This window comes from Chionomys nivalis, chromosome X (assembly GCF_950005125.1).
Source record: "Chionomys nivalis chromosome X, mChiNiv1.1, whole genome shotgun sequence".
Lineage (NCBI taxonomy): Eukaryota > Metazoa > Chordata > Mammalia > Rodentia > Cricetidae > Chionomys > Chionomys nivalis.
In genome coordinates, this window is record NC_080112.1 from 107,869,971 (window position 1) to 107,886,442 (window position 16,472).

At 41.5% G+C, this 16,472-nt stretch overlaps 1 protein-coding gene across 3 annotated transcripts in view; it reads left to right on the forward strand.

The window, feature by feature from the left end:
• The window catches only part of Aifm1 (apoptosis inducing factor mitochondria associated 1), a 44,229-nt gene extending 28,921 nt beyond the window's left edge, over positions 1–15,308 (forward strand). Inside the window, exons 7-16 of one of the 3 annotated variants that reach the window (XM_057760003.1) lie at positions 2,038–2,122; positions 3,053–3,129; positions 3,982–4,090; positions 5,732–5,839; positions 6,168–6,256; positions 7,025–7,165; positions 9,652–9,794; positions 12,507–12,631; positions 14,037–14,233; positions 14,570–15,308. In XM_057760003.1, coding sequence (XP_057615986.1) covers positions 2,038–2,122; positions 3,053–3,129; positions 3,982–4,090; positions 5,732–5,839; positions 6,168–6,256; positions 7,025–7,165; positions 9,652–9,794; positions 12,507–12,631; positions 14,037–14,233; positions 14,570–14,641 — 1,146 coding nt within the window. In that variant the 3' untranslated portion in view covers positions 14,642–15,308. The remainder of the gene's footprint in view (positions 1–2,037; positions 2,123–3,052; positions 3,130–3,981; positions 4,091–5,731; positions 5,840–6,167; positions 6,257–7,024; positions 7,166–9,651; positions 9,795–12,506; positions 12,632–14,036; positions 14,234–14,569) is intronic. The other 2 variants (XM_057760002.1, XM_057760004.1) reach the window with 2 other exon arrangements.
• Positions 15,309–16,472: the final 1,164 nt, after the last annotated feature.

Below are 16,472 nucleotides of genomic sequence, written 5' to 3' on the forward strand. Positions count from 1 at the left end.
ACCTGGAGCTCAGCTGTTTCACTGAGATTAGCCAGCAAACATCTGGGGTCTGGCTGTCTCTGTTGCCCTAGCACTGGGGTTACAGATGCATTACCTCTTCACTCATGTTTGTGTTACAGACTTTCACTTGTTTTCACAATAAGACTGGGTGTAAGATGGTTATTGGTGGAGAAAAAGAGTTATCTGAATGAGCCATCTGAGTGTTGAATGGTCAAGCTGTACCAAAGAGAGAGCTTACCAAGGACAAAGCATAGGAGGTTAAAGAAAATATTCATGAATACTGTTCTCTCTAGAAAGCTTTACCCAACTAAACCTGTCTCAAACACCCCACCCTGTGTTTCTAGTGCCACTGCACTGCCCTATGTCTATCATGTTTATCATTCCTTATTGTTAGTGTTTGTTAAGTTATTTTTGTCTAATATACTCTGAAGACAGAGAAGATAATCTGTCGTTCTTATCACTGTGTCCCCTGTACTTAGAACTGCCTTTAAACCATCATAGATGTTTAACAGGTGTTGCTTCCCCCCCCCTCTTTCTTTCTCTCTCTTTCTTTCTCTCTCTCTCTCTCTCTCTCTCTCTCTCTCTCTCTCTCTCTCTCTCTCTCTCTCTCTCTCTTTCTTTCTTTCGTTTTTTGAGGCAGGGTTTCTCTGTAGCTTTGGAGCCTGAACTCACTCTGTAGACCAGTCTGACCTCGAACTCACAGAGATCTGCCTGCCTCTCCCTCCTGAGTGCTGGAATTAAAGGTGCACGGGTATTTCTTGATTTGATGGTCTCACAGCTAGTAAAGAATGGGGCAGATACTGGAAACTAATCTCTCAGACTCCAAAACTAAAGCTTTTAACCCTAAGTAGACACAAAGGAATTAAGAGTATTGACAGTATTGAATGATTTACCACTGGTCTAAATTATTGGAATGGAACTGCCAACTAGATAAGTAGAAAATTGGAAGACGTGCAGAAGACTGAGGCTGGGCTGAAGATACAGTTTCATGATATAGTGCTTGTCCAGCATATCCACAGTCCTAGGTACATTTTCCACATTGTAACAAACAAAACAAACAAAAAAAAGAGGAGTAAGTAACAATGGGAATTAAGAAGGCAGTGAAGCTAAGCTTACATATGTGTGTAATAGTGTATTCTTTAATCCCAGTGCTCAAGAGGCAGAGGCAGGTGGATCTCTGTGAGTTTGAGGCCAGCCTTCCTGGTCTTCATAGAAAGTTTCAGGCCAGCCAGGCTACATAGTGAGACCCTATCACAAACAAAACAACAGTGAGCCTGAGAGAAAACTGAGGTAGAAGTAGCAGTTTAGGAAATAATAAGAGTCTGGATGTGGCAGAGAAAAATAGGAACCAAGTTCCAAGGTCCTTAGAGATAAGGACCAGTGGGGAAGAAGTGGTTTACTAATAGTGATTTAAAGGAATGTAGGTAGGTGTCACTCAGGAGGATGAAGGTATAAGACTCTAGAAGCAGCAGCAGCAATCACCTCAGGAACTGTGGAACATGCCAACACTTCTTCCTGGCCCTGCAGTAGGGGTTACAACACTGTCTCTAAGTGTAACATCCCTGAGGGATAGCTGAGTTTCCGTGAAGACTAGAAGTTGGAGAAAGATTCTGCAGAGATGTTGTGAGTATAGTAGAGTTGTTAGCAAAGAAATAGGATTCCAAATGCCAAAATAGAAAAGACTTTCTCCAGTGTCTGTTTCTATAAATCAGAATGAAAGTTTGGGAATCCAGTTGATGGCTAGTCGTTGCTTGAAGAAACAGGATTTCAAGAACTATGGTCCCAATAACTAATTAGAAACAATTTCTTGATGATCACTTTCAGTCAAAAACTAAATCTTCTGAATGAGTTGCCAACATAGGTTTAGAGCTCCCCCACCCCAACCCTTGGGCATGAAATGTTCTAGAATTAGATAGTGGTGAATAGACTAAAAATCCAGTGAATTGTACACTTTAAAATGGTGAATATTATATCACAGTAGTTTTTTCATAACTTATTCATTTCTACTTCTTATATGTATGCATATGACTATACCAGGTAGTACAGCTGGATGTAAGAGGCAACATGGTGAAACTTAATGATGGCTCTAAGATAACCTTTGAAAAATGCTTGATTGCAACGGGTGAGTATTTCTGGAGGTGGCTGTCTTCCCTACTATGGTAGTTTGTTCAAGCTTTAGAGTCTGGCCTTCTTGAAAAGATATTGCAGCTTATCCTTAAGACAACTCATATCCAGAATCTCTGGTGTCGAAGTCTGGTTAATTTGGACATAAAATGTTTTTACCTATTTACAATTTTTTATAATAAGTGTATTTAGCTCAGTGGTAGAGAGTGCTTGCCTAGCAAGTGCAAGGCCCTGGGTTCTGTCCTCAGCTTCGAAAAAGGAAAAAAAAAAAAGAAAGAAAATCCTTTGGTAACAACATGAGGAAGCTGCTCCTTTTTCTTCTGTGCATAGTACTCAGTCTCTGGCCTGAAGGATATGTAGCTCTATGGGTTTATTGCCAATTCTCATCCAAAATCAGGAGACAAGACGATCAGCTAATGAAAGTGCTGTAACCATGCTAGCATATGAGGCCTCCTGAGAAACTGGACCTATCGTGGCAGGTGGGCATAATAACTCTAATCCCAGCACTCAGGAGTCTAAGGCAGAAGGATCAAAGCAGACTTGATGCTACCTAGGATCCATACTGAGTTCCGGGCCAACCTGATCTACATAGTACAACCCTCTCAGAAAACTGACAGAAAGAGACAAAGGCACATCATGGAAAAAGGAACTAAGTTTTCTGGTTTGGCCAACTATGGAGGCAAGGTCCTCTAAAAGGAGACTCAGATATATTTCTTAAAGGAAGTTGATAAGAAGCCTACTGTGAGGCAAGCCATCTTATCTGCTAGTCACTCCTTGGTAGTAATAGCAGCAGCTGCAGCCACCACCACCAACACTGCTGTTGTGACACTAACATACTTAACCACAGTCAAAGCAGAGAGAGCTCTACCTGTAGGGGTTGTTTGGGCTAGCTCCTGCTTGTCAGCCTAAAGGGCTTTCCTATTTCCAGGAGGCACTCCAAGAAGTCTGTCTGCCATCGATAGGGCTGGAGCAGAGGTGAAGAGCAGAACAACGCTTTTCAGAAAGGTAATTGCTTTAGTGTTTTCTTTGTGTGGTTTTGCAGAGGTAGCATACTTTTCTGTCCCCCAAGTGATCCCTCTAATTGGGAGATCCATGTTCTATATAGCTCTTCTGACTTGTTGTCTAGCTTTGAGCAAGTCACTTCTCCCTGCACCTCCAATACTTCATCCACTCAGGGGTTATATGCTTATAAGAGAAAACTACATTTGGTTTTGATTGCTTGCTGTGCCTCTGACTGCCCTTTTGCAGTTGTTTTCTCTTGATGTATTTGATCCACCAGAATGCCTTGTGGTCTCTTGGCATTTTTCATTACAAGTACTTTGTGAAGATTTTGATGCAAAAGATCGAGAGTATATAAGTATAATATATATGAGTGTATAAGTGTAAAGGAGATTGTTTGCTTCTTAACAGTATGCGTTGCTGGAATTTTCTAGCCACACTTAGAGATATTGGATAAAGTTCATCCTGCCTTTTAAATTCTTAATTGTTGCACTGAATAATTCTTTGTGTGGGAAGCTGTCTTTTACTTTGTAAGATGTTGGCAGCATCACTGGCTTCTCTCCACTAGAGGCCGGAGCATCTTGTCCTGACAACCAAAATGTCTCTTCATACTGCCACATGTCTACCTTGGACTGGGAAGAAAAGTTCTACCAGTGTTGACAACCACTGTTGCCGGAAGGAATGTTACAAGGGAGAAAAAATTCACATTAATAACATAGATGCTATAATTGAGCCACTTTTGTACAAGACATTATATGCAAATGTCTGTTGTAGAAGAGTTAGAGGAAAATATTTTCTTGGATTATTATCTTGTGCCCCTTTGGGAAATCAGTGGACTAAACTGGTGTGATCCTGCAGATTGGAGATTTTAGAGCCTTGGAGAAGATCTCACGGGAAGTCAAGTCAATTACAGTTATTGGTGGGGGCTTCCTTGGGAGTGAACTGGCCTGTGCTCTTGGCAGAAAGTGTGAGTATTGAGAATTGTCCTCAGTTTTCTTTGTCTTGTTGTATATCACACATCTTGGTGCACTGTCACAAATTCCAGAAATCTATTTGCCAGGAGGAGTTGAAGGACTTTGAACAGTGTTTATAGAATGAGTCCAGGCTTGTTGGTACATGTTTGTAATTTCAGCACTCTGAAGGCAGAAGCAGGACGATGTTGAGTTAGAGTTTAGACTGGGTTGCATAGTGAATTCAAGCCTAGCCTGGGGCTATGAAGCAAATCCTCTCCCATCTCACTCTTCCCCCCCAAAAAGAAGTTTATAGAATGAAAATCTGAGTATTGAGATTAGGACAAGGATTTCTATCTAGTTGGGTTCTATTGCTGTCATAAATACCATGATCAAAAGCAAGTTGGGGAGGAAAGGGTTTATTTGGCTTGTATTTCCACATCACTGTTCATCACTGAGGGAAGTTAGGCAGGAACTCAGACATGGCAGGAACATGAGACAGGAGTTGATGCAGAGGCCATGGAAAAGTGCTACTTCCTGGCTTATTCCCTATGGCTTGCTCAGTCTGTTTTCTTTCTTTTTTTTCTTTCTTTCTTTCTTTCTTTCTTTCTTTCTTTTTTTTTTTTTGTTCTTTTGTTTTGTTGTTTTTTCAAGACAGGGTTTCTCTGTCGCTTTGGAGCCTGTCCTGGAACTAGCTCTTGTAGAACAAGTTGGCCTTGAACTCACAGAGATCTGCCTGCCTCTGCCTCCTGAGTGCTGGGATTAAAGGCCTGCGCCACCACCGCCTGGCTCAGTCTGCTTTCTTATAGTACTCAAGACTACCTGCCCAGGGTGTTGGGACCACTCAGTTCAATCATTAATCAAAAAGATGTGCTATACACTTGCCTACACATAATTTGTTGAAGGCATTTTCTCAATTGAGGTTTCTCTTCCCAGGTAACTCTAGCTTTTGTCAAGTTGACCAAAAAAAAGCAAACCAATAAGGACAATCCCCCAGTCCCCAGTGACCAAAAAGTTGTTGTCTGAATAACTTAACAGCAGCACTTCCTTTCCTTTCCTGTACCTTCTCTGCCTAGACTGTTTAGAAATCATATACTTACAGAAGTGAATTACTAAGGTGAAAATGGCCATGCAAACTAGAGAACTTTATGGATCTATGAATTGCTGAAGTTGTGACAAAAACTTCAATCAGAAGTATGATGGTTCCTAGCTAACCAAGTCTGTAGGTTCTGGTTTGAATATTTCATAACTACTGTGTTTCTGTTTTAAATTACATTCATTTATTTGTTTGTTGGTGATGGTGTGATTATACAGCTGCACATGCTAAACTCAGGGCAGCTTCTCAGGAAGGTGATTCCTATTCAGAGCTTGAAAAGCTTATGTGACCTCAGGTGACCACATGAGTGGGTGTACACTAAATTCTGAATTGGTAGCTCAATCCCTGGACAGCAGTTCTGACACTTGCTATCTTTGCCTTTGAATAAACTCAACCACAATGAAGGCGCTCTTGCCCCAGTGCCCCACAGGCAAGAGCTATGACCTGCTTGGCCGCTTCGCTCTGCATTTAGCCAGGATTGACTAGCTCTCCTTTACTTCCCCTTCTGTCTTTCTGGGATTGGCTCAGGCCTTCTGTAACTAGTTACCTTTCTTCTTCCTAGCTCAAACCTCAGGCATAGAAGTGATTCAGCTCTTCCCTGAGAAAGGAAATATGGGGAAGATCCTTCCTGAATACCTCAGCAACTGGACCATGGAAAAAGTCAAGCGAGGTAGAGGACTGTGTCCATAATACTCTGTTTCTCTGGAGAGTAACTAAAGGGAAAGTTACCTTTTGGGGGAATGTCAATTCCTGACATTGGCAGAGGAAATGTTTTGCTATTCCTCAGTCAGACAGGGTCACAAGCATTTAGAATCTGAGACAACATATTCCCATATAAAGATGGGCGGTGTGTAGGTAGGGTTCTTGTGGTTCCTGAAGGCTGCCCTCATCTGAGGATAACTGATTTTACTCTAGGGGAGGCCTCCAGCTTGCTTCCTTACTCTTCGCAGAGGTCCCAAGCTAGTGAGTTCAGTCTTTGCTCTCATTTTTCTTTACAGAGGGAGTGAAAGTGATGCCCAATGCAATTGTGCAATCAGTTGGGGTCAGCGGTGGCAAGTTACTCATTAAGCTGAAAGATGGAAGGAAGGTAAGGAGGAAGAAACAATGTTAGAAGGTCTTCCAGCCTTTCCTTCCCATTTCCTTACTCTCATTCCTTTGCTCGATATCATTGATTTGTTTTCTTAGCAGCCACCATTAACATCTCCTAATTCTCTGAATTAACCATCCCTCCTTCAAAATAGAATGGTGAGAACCAGAGTAGTTCACACCTGTGAACTGTTTTCCCATAGCCTCTTCCTGTCTGTACTAGACTTTAGTCCTTGCTAGGGCAGTAGATTTCTGTTCAGGTGATATAGAATATGTATGGAGCTGGGGAGTTCTTATAAAAGCAGAACTTAAATCTTTTTACTGGAGGTAAGTTAATCCATGATTATTTTTAAAGTTCTAATATTGTTTTCTTTATATTTTTTATCTTTGTTTTGGACAGTGTCAGTTCTTGTGCATGCTACATAAGCATTTTACCCCAGATGCTTGATAGAAAATGCCTGAGTTATTGGATTCCTGAGGGCGTTAACTTTTTGAAAGTCTGATTTTTTTGTTGTTTTTGTTTTGGTTTTTGGTTTTTTTTTTTTTTTTTCGAGATAGGGTTTTTCTGTTGCTTTGGAGTCTGTCCTAGAACTCACTCTATAGAAACAGGCTGGCCTTGAACTCACCCTGTCTGCCTCCCGAGTGCTGGGATTAAAGGCATGCACTACCACTGCCCGACTGAAAGTCTGATTCTTCGTGATATAAAGTTGTGATGTGAATGAGTGTCAGTGAAAACTGGTAATCGACTAAATTACTTCTTTCCTCTCAGGTAGAAACTGACCACATAGTGACAGCTGTAGGCCTAGAGCCCAATGTTGAGTTAGCCAAGACCGGTGGACTGGAAATAGACTCAGATTTTGGTGGCTTCCGGGTAAATGCAGAGCTACAAGCACGTTCTAACATCTGGGTGGTAAGTGTGCTACAACATAACCTAATCATTGCTCCCAGCCTGTGGGTGAGTTTGGCCATGTGCCAAAGCCCAGTAGTCATAGTAATTCACTCCTGTAAACTCAACACTTTGGAGGCATGGGCAGGGGGATCACCACAAGTTCAAGGCCAGCCTGGCCTTCAGAATAAGACCCAATCTGAAAAGGAAGGAAGAAAGGTAAGCAAGCAAGGAACTAGGCTCATTAATAGCTTAACTAAATAGAGTCAAAGTGTTTGATAGCCAAGGAGAAACCTGTGAAGTGCTTGAATTAGAACAGTACTATGGCTCCATCTGCCAGCTATGAGAAAGTGAAAAGAGCAATGTGTATGGCTGTAGGAACAGAACTCGTACAATTCTTTTAGCAGTAGTTGGTGGGCATGAACACAGCTAGCTCACAAACATATTTCCTCTTCCTGTGGCTCAAACACAAGACCTGAGATTGTAGGATGAAGTAGTTTTCTAATGTGTTCCCTGGAAAGGAAAGTAACTCTGTTTTCATTTTCCTTGAGTCCTCCCTATTTTCAGCTATTTTTAAAACCCATTATGACAAAACCAAGACTTTAATATTATGTAGGAACTGTGAGGTAATTTCCCAATTGCTAGAACATTGCAATGTATTGTGTTTGGTTATGGATTCTGTAACTAAGGCCATGGGTACTTTGAAGGGATATTTTCGTCCTCCAAAGTCTCAAAGTCTGGGTTTTTTTTTTCTTGTCCCTATTATATTATGTATTCAATGCAGAAAACACAGACAAGAAGGAGAAAAGGGGGCCAGTCACCTGTAGCAACGAGAAATGTTTTAGTTTATTTCCTTCCCTTTGTTTTCCCCCCTTCGTTTTATGTGGTTGTGGTAAGCCTACTATATATAAACTTTGTATTCTGCTGCATCTCACTTAACATTATAAAAGTAAGCATTCTCCTTGTTGCTTCAGACTCTGGAAACAGTTTATTGATTACATATCCCATTAAATAGACTTAATAGTTTACTTTGCTGTTGTTCACTTACTGGATTTTTAGGTTGCTTTGGGGGAGTCTGAATAGGTATTAAAATGAACAAGACTTAGACAGCTCAAATACCACATCCTGCATGAAGCTGGCCCTGTTCACCCCAGCTGAGGGTTCTCTGAAACACTTAGCTTGTTGAATCTATACACAGTACTTGTTTACATTGCCCTGTAGTTAAGAATAATGCTCTATCTTTCCTGTTCTCCATTAGGTTCTACACTCCCCATAGTAAAGGCTTATGTCAGTTTTATTTCATTAACCCATATACAAAGAAAAGCTTCTGTACATAGTAAATAGTCCATAAACACATGTTGACTGACTACTGAATGATGAAAAAACAAAACAAAACAAGCCACTTATCTTAGAAAAGATAAGAGGCAGTCACATCTGAAAACTGGTTTCCACACGGAGAAGAGAATATTCTGAGTTGATTATGGTGGTAAAGGTTTATGATCCCAGCACTAGGGAGGCTGAGACAGGAGAATCATTAGTTTGAGGCCAGCCTGGGCAGTATAGAGAGATCCTATCTCCAAAATTATGACAAGAATATTCTTGAATGCTCTATTATTAAGTATAAGCAGCCTGTCTGCTAGAACAAAATGGGCAGGAACAGGTATACATAAAGAAGATTTAGGATACTTTCTGGAAGTATAGTGTCTTAGGGTTTCTATTGCTTTGAAGAGAAGGCACTGTAATCATGGCACTCTTATAAAAGAAAACATTTAAATGCAGTGGCTGAAATTCTGCATCTTGATCCAAAGGCAGTAGGAAGTGAATTGTCTGGGCATGGGTTGAGCATAAATGAGACCTCAAAGCCTACTGCCACAATGACATACTTCCTCCAGTAAGGCCAAACCCATCTCAACAAGACCACACCTCCTAATAGTGCCACTCCTTTGGGGGGACATTTTCTTTTAAACCAACATGTATAGAAAGAACAGTTTCTTTTAAAATGGAATCTCATGGGGCTGGAGAAATGACTTTGTGGTTAAAAATACTCACTTTTCTTCCAAAGGTCCTGAGTTCAACTCCCAGAATCCACCTGGCAGCTCACAACTGTCTAATACCCTCTCCTGGTGTACAGATATACATGCATGCAGACAAAGTATCCATATACACGAAATGCATAAATAAATAAATCTTAAATAAATACATAAAAATGGAATGTCGCTTGATTAGGAATGATTCTAGCCTGTAAATAGGAAACATTAGTTAACATTGCTAGGGTCAGCTGGGCGGTGGTGGCGTTTAATCCTAACATGCCAGAAACAAAGGCAGGTGAGTTTCTGTGAGTTCAAGGTCATCCTAGTCTACAGAGCTAGTTCCAGGACAGCCAAAACTGTTACACAGAGAAACCCTGTCTTGAAAAGCAAACAAAATACTTTGAGGCCCAAAGTTTATATTGTGCTTTTAATTTGTTTTTTTAAAAATATGTTGTTTCCATATTGTATTTGTTTCCAAAGGCAGGAGATGCTGCATGCTTCTATGATATAAAGTTGGGTCGAAGACGAGTAGAACATCACGATCATGCTGTTGTGAGCGGAAGACTGGCTGGAGAAAATATGACTGGAGCTGCTAAGCCATACTGGCATCAGTCAATGTTCTGGTAATAGTTCTGTGCCTTGGGGACACAACTGGTTAGAACTCTGTATTAATGAGTCCAAAATACAGCGTTTTATAGTTTGGTTTATGATCAGTCTTTTTTTGTAGACAATATATCATTCTATAGAAGGGGGAAAGTTCCACCCCATGTCCATACCCTCTACCTCTAAGTGGCCACTGAATAAAAGTGCCCTGTTCATGTATAAAATGGGTAGAAATTGTTTGTATTGGTGCTTCTGGAAAAGAAAGAGTTTGAGCTGTAGTGGTTGGTACAAAAGTACAGCATTTAGAATGGGCAGCTCTGTATTTTTTCTTTACTAGTATCCCTAATGGTCCCAACATACTGGGGAAAACACAGACCACTCATATGTAGCTTTTAAGACCAGGAATTTGTTTGGAATGGTGATACACCTTTGATCCCAACACTTGTTAAACAGAAGTAGGCAAATTTCTATGAGTTTAAGGCCAGCCTGATCTACATAGCAAGTTCTAGACTAACTGGACCTACATAGTCAGACCCTATTTCAATGATTTAACAAGCAAACAAAAAAAGATCAGCAATTCACAGGCCTATAAGACAGTTTGAATTTAAAAAGATTAGAATGGAGCTAGGCATTGGTGGTGCATGCCTTTAATCCCAGCACTTGGGAGGCAGAAGCAGGCGGATCTCTGTGAGTTTGAGCCCAGTGTGAGTGCCAGGGCCAGCTCCAAAGCTACACAGAGAAACCCTATCTCAAAAGAAAGTTTAGAATGGGCTAGGATCCCACACAGTCTTCTGACCTCCATGGGCAATAGGCATGCATGTGACCTACAGACAACATATAGACAAAACACCCATACATGTAAAAACACAGAGCACAAAACAAAACCACCCTGTCTCTCAAAGGAAAAAAGAGAAAGAGGGAGGGTGATTTATTGATTGATTAATAGTAATTAGTACTGAACATTCTCAAGTCCTCAGGGTTGGCCCTGTTTAGTACACTTTCATCTTGATTGATTTGAATTGAAAGATAAGGTTAGCTGGAACTGTGCCTGACTAATTCCACCTACTAAAGAGCTGAGGCAGGAAGACCTCAAGTTTAAGGTTATTCTGGAACAATGTAGCAGGATCCTGACTCTGATTTTAAAGCGAGAGGAGTATATCTTAGTGGGAGAGCACTTAACATGGAAAGGGGCCTGAGTCCAATGTCCAGTATCTAAAGAAATGGAAATGTGGAGTACAGAAATGAAAACGTCAAGCTTTCAAAAGACTAAGTTGATGCTGGAAATAATTTACAGCTAATAGAAGTACCTTTTAGGACAGTCACACAGTTTTATGAGTGAGTGGCCAAAAGGTAACATAAATTTCTAGGTCAGCACATCAAAACAGTTAGGAAAGGTGAGTCCATAGGGTTATCAGTTAGGGCCTTAGATACAGATTCTAAGGATTTGCTGTTTATTCTTCTTTGAAGATATAATCCCCCGAACATATGATTTAATGATCTATTGTGGCAAAGAAGATAAAATGTGTACTAGGAGAAGCAGTATCTTAGATTATTACTCCAAACCATAATAATGGCAGCGAGATGTATGTAGTAATGGGGTGCAGTGAGATGGCTCAGTAAGTAAAAAGTTTTTGTTACCAAGCTTGATGACCTTGATTTACCCACTAGTTGTCTTCTGACCTCCACATGTGCCATAACACATGCATTCATGTATACACAAGAAGGAAAGCATGCCAGGTGAAGGCCAAGGAGTAACTGCTATTTAGTGAATGAAACTCTAGTCATTAAATCCCAACTTTCATCCAGTAAGGACACATTTTAAAGCTTCAAAAAAGCAGTTTTATTGTGAACTTAAGAAAATTAGCTTTTGGGGCTGGAGAGATGGCTCAGAGGTTAAGAGCATTGCCTGCTCTTCCAAAGGTCCTGAGTTCAATTCCCAGCAACCACATGGTGGCTCACAACCATCTGTAATGAAGCCTGGTGCCCTCTTCTGGCCTGCAGGCATACACACAGAATATTGTATACATAATAAATAAATAAATATTTTTAAAAAAATGAAAAAAGAAAATTAGCTTTTAATCCCATTTACTCAGGACGCAGACAAAGGTGTATCTCTGAGGTCAAGGCCAGCCTTGTCTACAGAGGGAGTTCCAAGTCTACAGAACAAGTTCTGTATAGAGCCAGTTTCAGGACAGCTGAGGCGACACAGTCTTGACAAAACAAAAAAAGAAAAAGAAAAGAAAATTAGAGTGTATCAAAAGTAGGGAACCTGGACCTGGTATGGTGGCTTGTGCCTATAATCCCAGCACTCAGGAGTTAGAGGCAGACAGATCTTTATGAGTTTGAGGCCAGCCTGGTCTACAGAGGGAGTTCTAGGACAGCCAGGGCTACACAGAAACCATGTCTCAAAAACAAACAAAATGATGGGAACCTATCCTACCCTAAATGTTGGATGGGATAAAAACAAAATAAAATTCAAGAAGTTTAAATCATTTTATATGGGTGTATGTTGTGTATTGTAGCTTCTGGAGGGGAAAAATGCTGTTTGAGACAATCCTGCTCCCTAACACTTGTCCTCAGATGTCCCAGTGACAGTAAATCTGTTTGGCATTCCTCTTATAAATCCTGAATTATTTGACTGGCATAAAAGTACAGTGTCACGAAGAGAATGCACTACTGTGCTGTCACTTATGGTCCTTTGACAAAATGTCCTCTTCTCTTTCCTTCCACAGGAGTGATTTGGGTCCTGATGTTGGCTATGAAGCTATTGGTCTTGTGGACAGTAGTTTGCCCACAGTTGGTGTTTTTGCAAAAGCAACTGCACAAGACAACCCAAAATCTGCCACAGAGAAGTCAGGTATGGAAGCCCAACTACTTCTCTAGAAAAAATGTTAAGAAGCGGTGCATCCGAATTCTCCTGAACGAGTTGACTCTATATGGGCCAGAGGGATCTGGTGTTTAAACCCTCTATATTGTGATTTAAATTAACCAAACCCACTGGGCAGTGGTGGCACATACCTCAGGAGCCATAGGCAGGTGGATCTCTGAGTTTGAGGTTAGCCTGGTCTACAGAGTGATTTCCAGGACAGCCAGGAGTACACAGAGGCCCCTTTCTCGAAAAAAGAAAAAGATAACCAAACCCAAACTTCCCACTCTGGTGCTCTGAGACCCTGGTCAAAGCACAGACTCTTACATTGTAGCTATCCGTCCTAGACAGTGGACCACAGCTTATCTTCTGGGGCTGAGAAAAATCTAAGTGATGAAACAAACCTGGATTTTTTTTCTTTATATTGCCCACTTCATAATAATCTCAAGAACCATAAGCGAGAACCCCTTAGGGCCTGGTGTCTTCCCTGAACCCTGGGAAGTAAAGAATTGTGCTAAGGAGTTCTTAAATTGAATCTAATTTGGTTGTCAGATCTGGATGCCAGGTTTGCTTCAGACGGGAGGCACCATTCTTGGAATGGGCTTTCCTCCTACATGTATCTCTTTCATTAGCTCCTTGGCCTTATTCCATGACCTTGGCTTAAGTTATTTAACTGTCCTTTTTTGCCGGATGTGTTTCCTGGGCAAGTTACTTTTTAAGAAGGAGAAAGCAAGACATTATCTGTAAGTTCCAGGTCAGACTGATCCACCTAAAACCCTGTCTCAGAAAAGAAAAACAACCCTGAATTCTATGGTTTGTTTTATTACTAACAGTTTTCATTGAAATAGCTGTATGTGGCAAGTAGCTACTGTCCTGAATCATTGTCCTAGTTTGCTTTCTATTTCTGTGATAAAAACCATGACCAAATGCCACTTGTGAAGGGACAGGTGATTTGGCTTAAATGTCCTGATCACAATTCACCACTTAGTGACGCCAACACAGAGATTTAAACGGGGCAGGAACCAAAGCAGAGAGTGTAGAGGAATGATGTTTGTGGACTTACCCCATGGCTTGGTTAGCCTGCTTATACAAGGAAAAACTGCCAGCCAGGGAGTGGTAACCCCCAACACTTGCTGTCTGAGGCCTGGGCCCACCCACATCAATCAGTAATCAGGAAAATGCTCCCACAGCCAGCCAGCCAACATAGCCTGTTGAGTTCTTGGCCATTGAGAAAGACCCTGTCTCAAAAAAGCAATCCTGAGGAATGACACCCATGTTGTCACATGCACATACACATATTTACCTACACACACATACAGATATTTGCCTTCTAGAATTTTCCAAAGTCAAAATAACTGAACTTGGGTTTTGTATTTGTTTGTGGGATTGGCTACAGGGACCGGTATCCGCTCAGAAAGTGAGACAGAGTCAGAAGCCTCTGAAATCTCAATTCCTACCAGTACCCCTGCAGTCCCACAGGCCCCTGTTGAAGGGGAGGACTACGGCAAAGGTGTCATCTTCTACCTCAGGGACAAAGTAGTCGTGGGGATTGTGCTATGGAACGTCTTTAACCGAATGCCAATTGCAAGGAAGGTAGGTGCCTGTCAAGACCCTTAAAAGAAGATGGGAAGTGGGGGTTGGAAGATATTCCTGTGACTTCACCAGGTGCCCTGAGTTGCATTGTCTACCAAGGTCAGATTGTACTTAAACAAAACAATGGCAAAACCTTGGCTCAGAAACATTTTTTGATTTGAGACTTGGCTGGGTAGCCTGAGAGTTGTCAAGCTGCTCATTGGGGTTAGTAGAAAGCTGTTCCCACAATCCCTTCCCAGTGTGTAACTGGAGACTAGCCCAGGCAGCCCCATTGTGTGGGCCAGGGCTGGGTGCACATGGAATGAGTTAAGAACCTATTGTTACTCTACCCCTCAGATCATTAAGGACGGTGAGCAGCATGAAGATCTCAATGAAGTAGCCAAACTCTTCAACATTCATGAAGATTGAAGCCCCATCATGGAATACACATGCACTTTTCCATCCCTGACAGGGAGGTTGGGTGGGTAAAGGAACATTTTTTTATTCAGCATACTTTCTCTTTGTGTAGGAGCAGGAATCGAACAAGCCTCTGTGAATATTTTCATCTATATAGATGCACATGACAAATTAAAATCTGATTCTTTTAAATCCAGTTGGTTTATTTTAAAGGGGATAGGTAGATAAAGGAGTATGTGTATGTGTATCAGCAAGCTGACTACAGCTGCTACCAAGTATATGGTTTTTCTCAGCCATGTATTCAACAGTCCACATTAAACACCTGTCACCACTCTGTAATCTTGGCCTACTATACCTCTCAGCTCACAGCAGTGATCTTATTTTATATGTATGGATGTTTTGCCTGCACATGGATCTGTGTGCCACTTGTGTGTCTGGTACCCATTGAGACCAGAAATGGGCAGTAGATCCCCTTGGACCAGAGTTACTTCCTGTTGTGAGCCACCATATGGGTGCTGGGAACTGAATACTGGTCCCCTATAAAAAACAACCAGTGCCCTAACCACTGAACTATTTCTCCAGTTCCATAAGGGAAGATTGGTTTTTTGAGATAGGATCTCACCGTAGTTTTTCTGGCCTGGAATTTGCTATGTAGATGATGTTGGCTCCATGATCTGCCTACCTCTGTTTCCCAAGTGCTGGCATTAAAGGTGTTTACTACCATGCCTGGCCTAATTCTTCTGTAGGCAAGTCACAATTTTTTTTTCTTTCTTTTTTTTTGTTTTTTGTTTGTTTGTTGAGACAGGGTTTCTCTGTAGCTTTGGAGCCTAGAACCAGCTCTTACAGATCTGGCTGGCTTCAAACTAACAGAGATCTGCCTGTCTCTGCCTCCTGAGTGCTGGCATTAAAGGTGTGTACCACCACCACCCAGCTAAGTTTATTATTTCTATGAGGGCTTTCTTCACCCTTCCAAACCCAACCCTCTTTCTGTCTCAGTGACTGACCTATGGCTCCCTGTAAGCAGGCACCGTGACATTAATGTCTTGCTCGTGGTTATATATGCAGAAGCAAAAGAGCTCTGGTTCATAATGGGTGCTTAATTATCTTTGAATGAGTGAGCAAATAAACAGAATAAACTCAGGTTTATATTGAACAACTAGCTGTTCCAGAATTGAACTGGTCCTACAGGGGACAGAAAGGTTACACACACACACACGCAAATTGGTTTAGAAGCAAATTGTGATGATGGCATGTGCCTATAATCTTAGTACTCAGGAGGCTGAGGCAAGAGGATTGCTATAAGTTTGGGGCCAAACCTGGGCCATATAGTGAGATCTTGTTAAAGAAAAAAGAAGAGGATTGGAGAGATGGGTCAAGTAGTTAAGGGCAATGACTGCTCTCCAGAGGACCTGGGTTTGATTTCCAGAACTACATGGAGGCTTGCAACAAGATCCTAGGAAATCTAACATCTCTTCTGACATCCATGGGCATCAGGCACTCAGGAGGTCATACATGGGGGCAGAACACCCATACACATAAAAAAGTTTAAGATGAATTTTTTTTTTTTTCGAGACAGGGTTTCTCCGTAGGTTTTTTGGTTCCTGTCCTGGAACTAGATCTTGTAGACCAAGCTGGTCTCGAACTCCCAGAGATCCACCTGCCTCTGCCTCCCGAGTGCTGGGATTAAAGGCATGCGCCACCACCGCCCAGCAAGATGAATTTTTGAAAACTTCATAGTCAACTAAGTTTTTTTGGCATTTTAAAGTACTTAACCTTGTGTTGTGTTACATTCTAAGCAAATAGTCTACAACTGAGCTACACCTTGACCCCCTTTTTGCTTTTA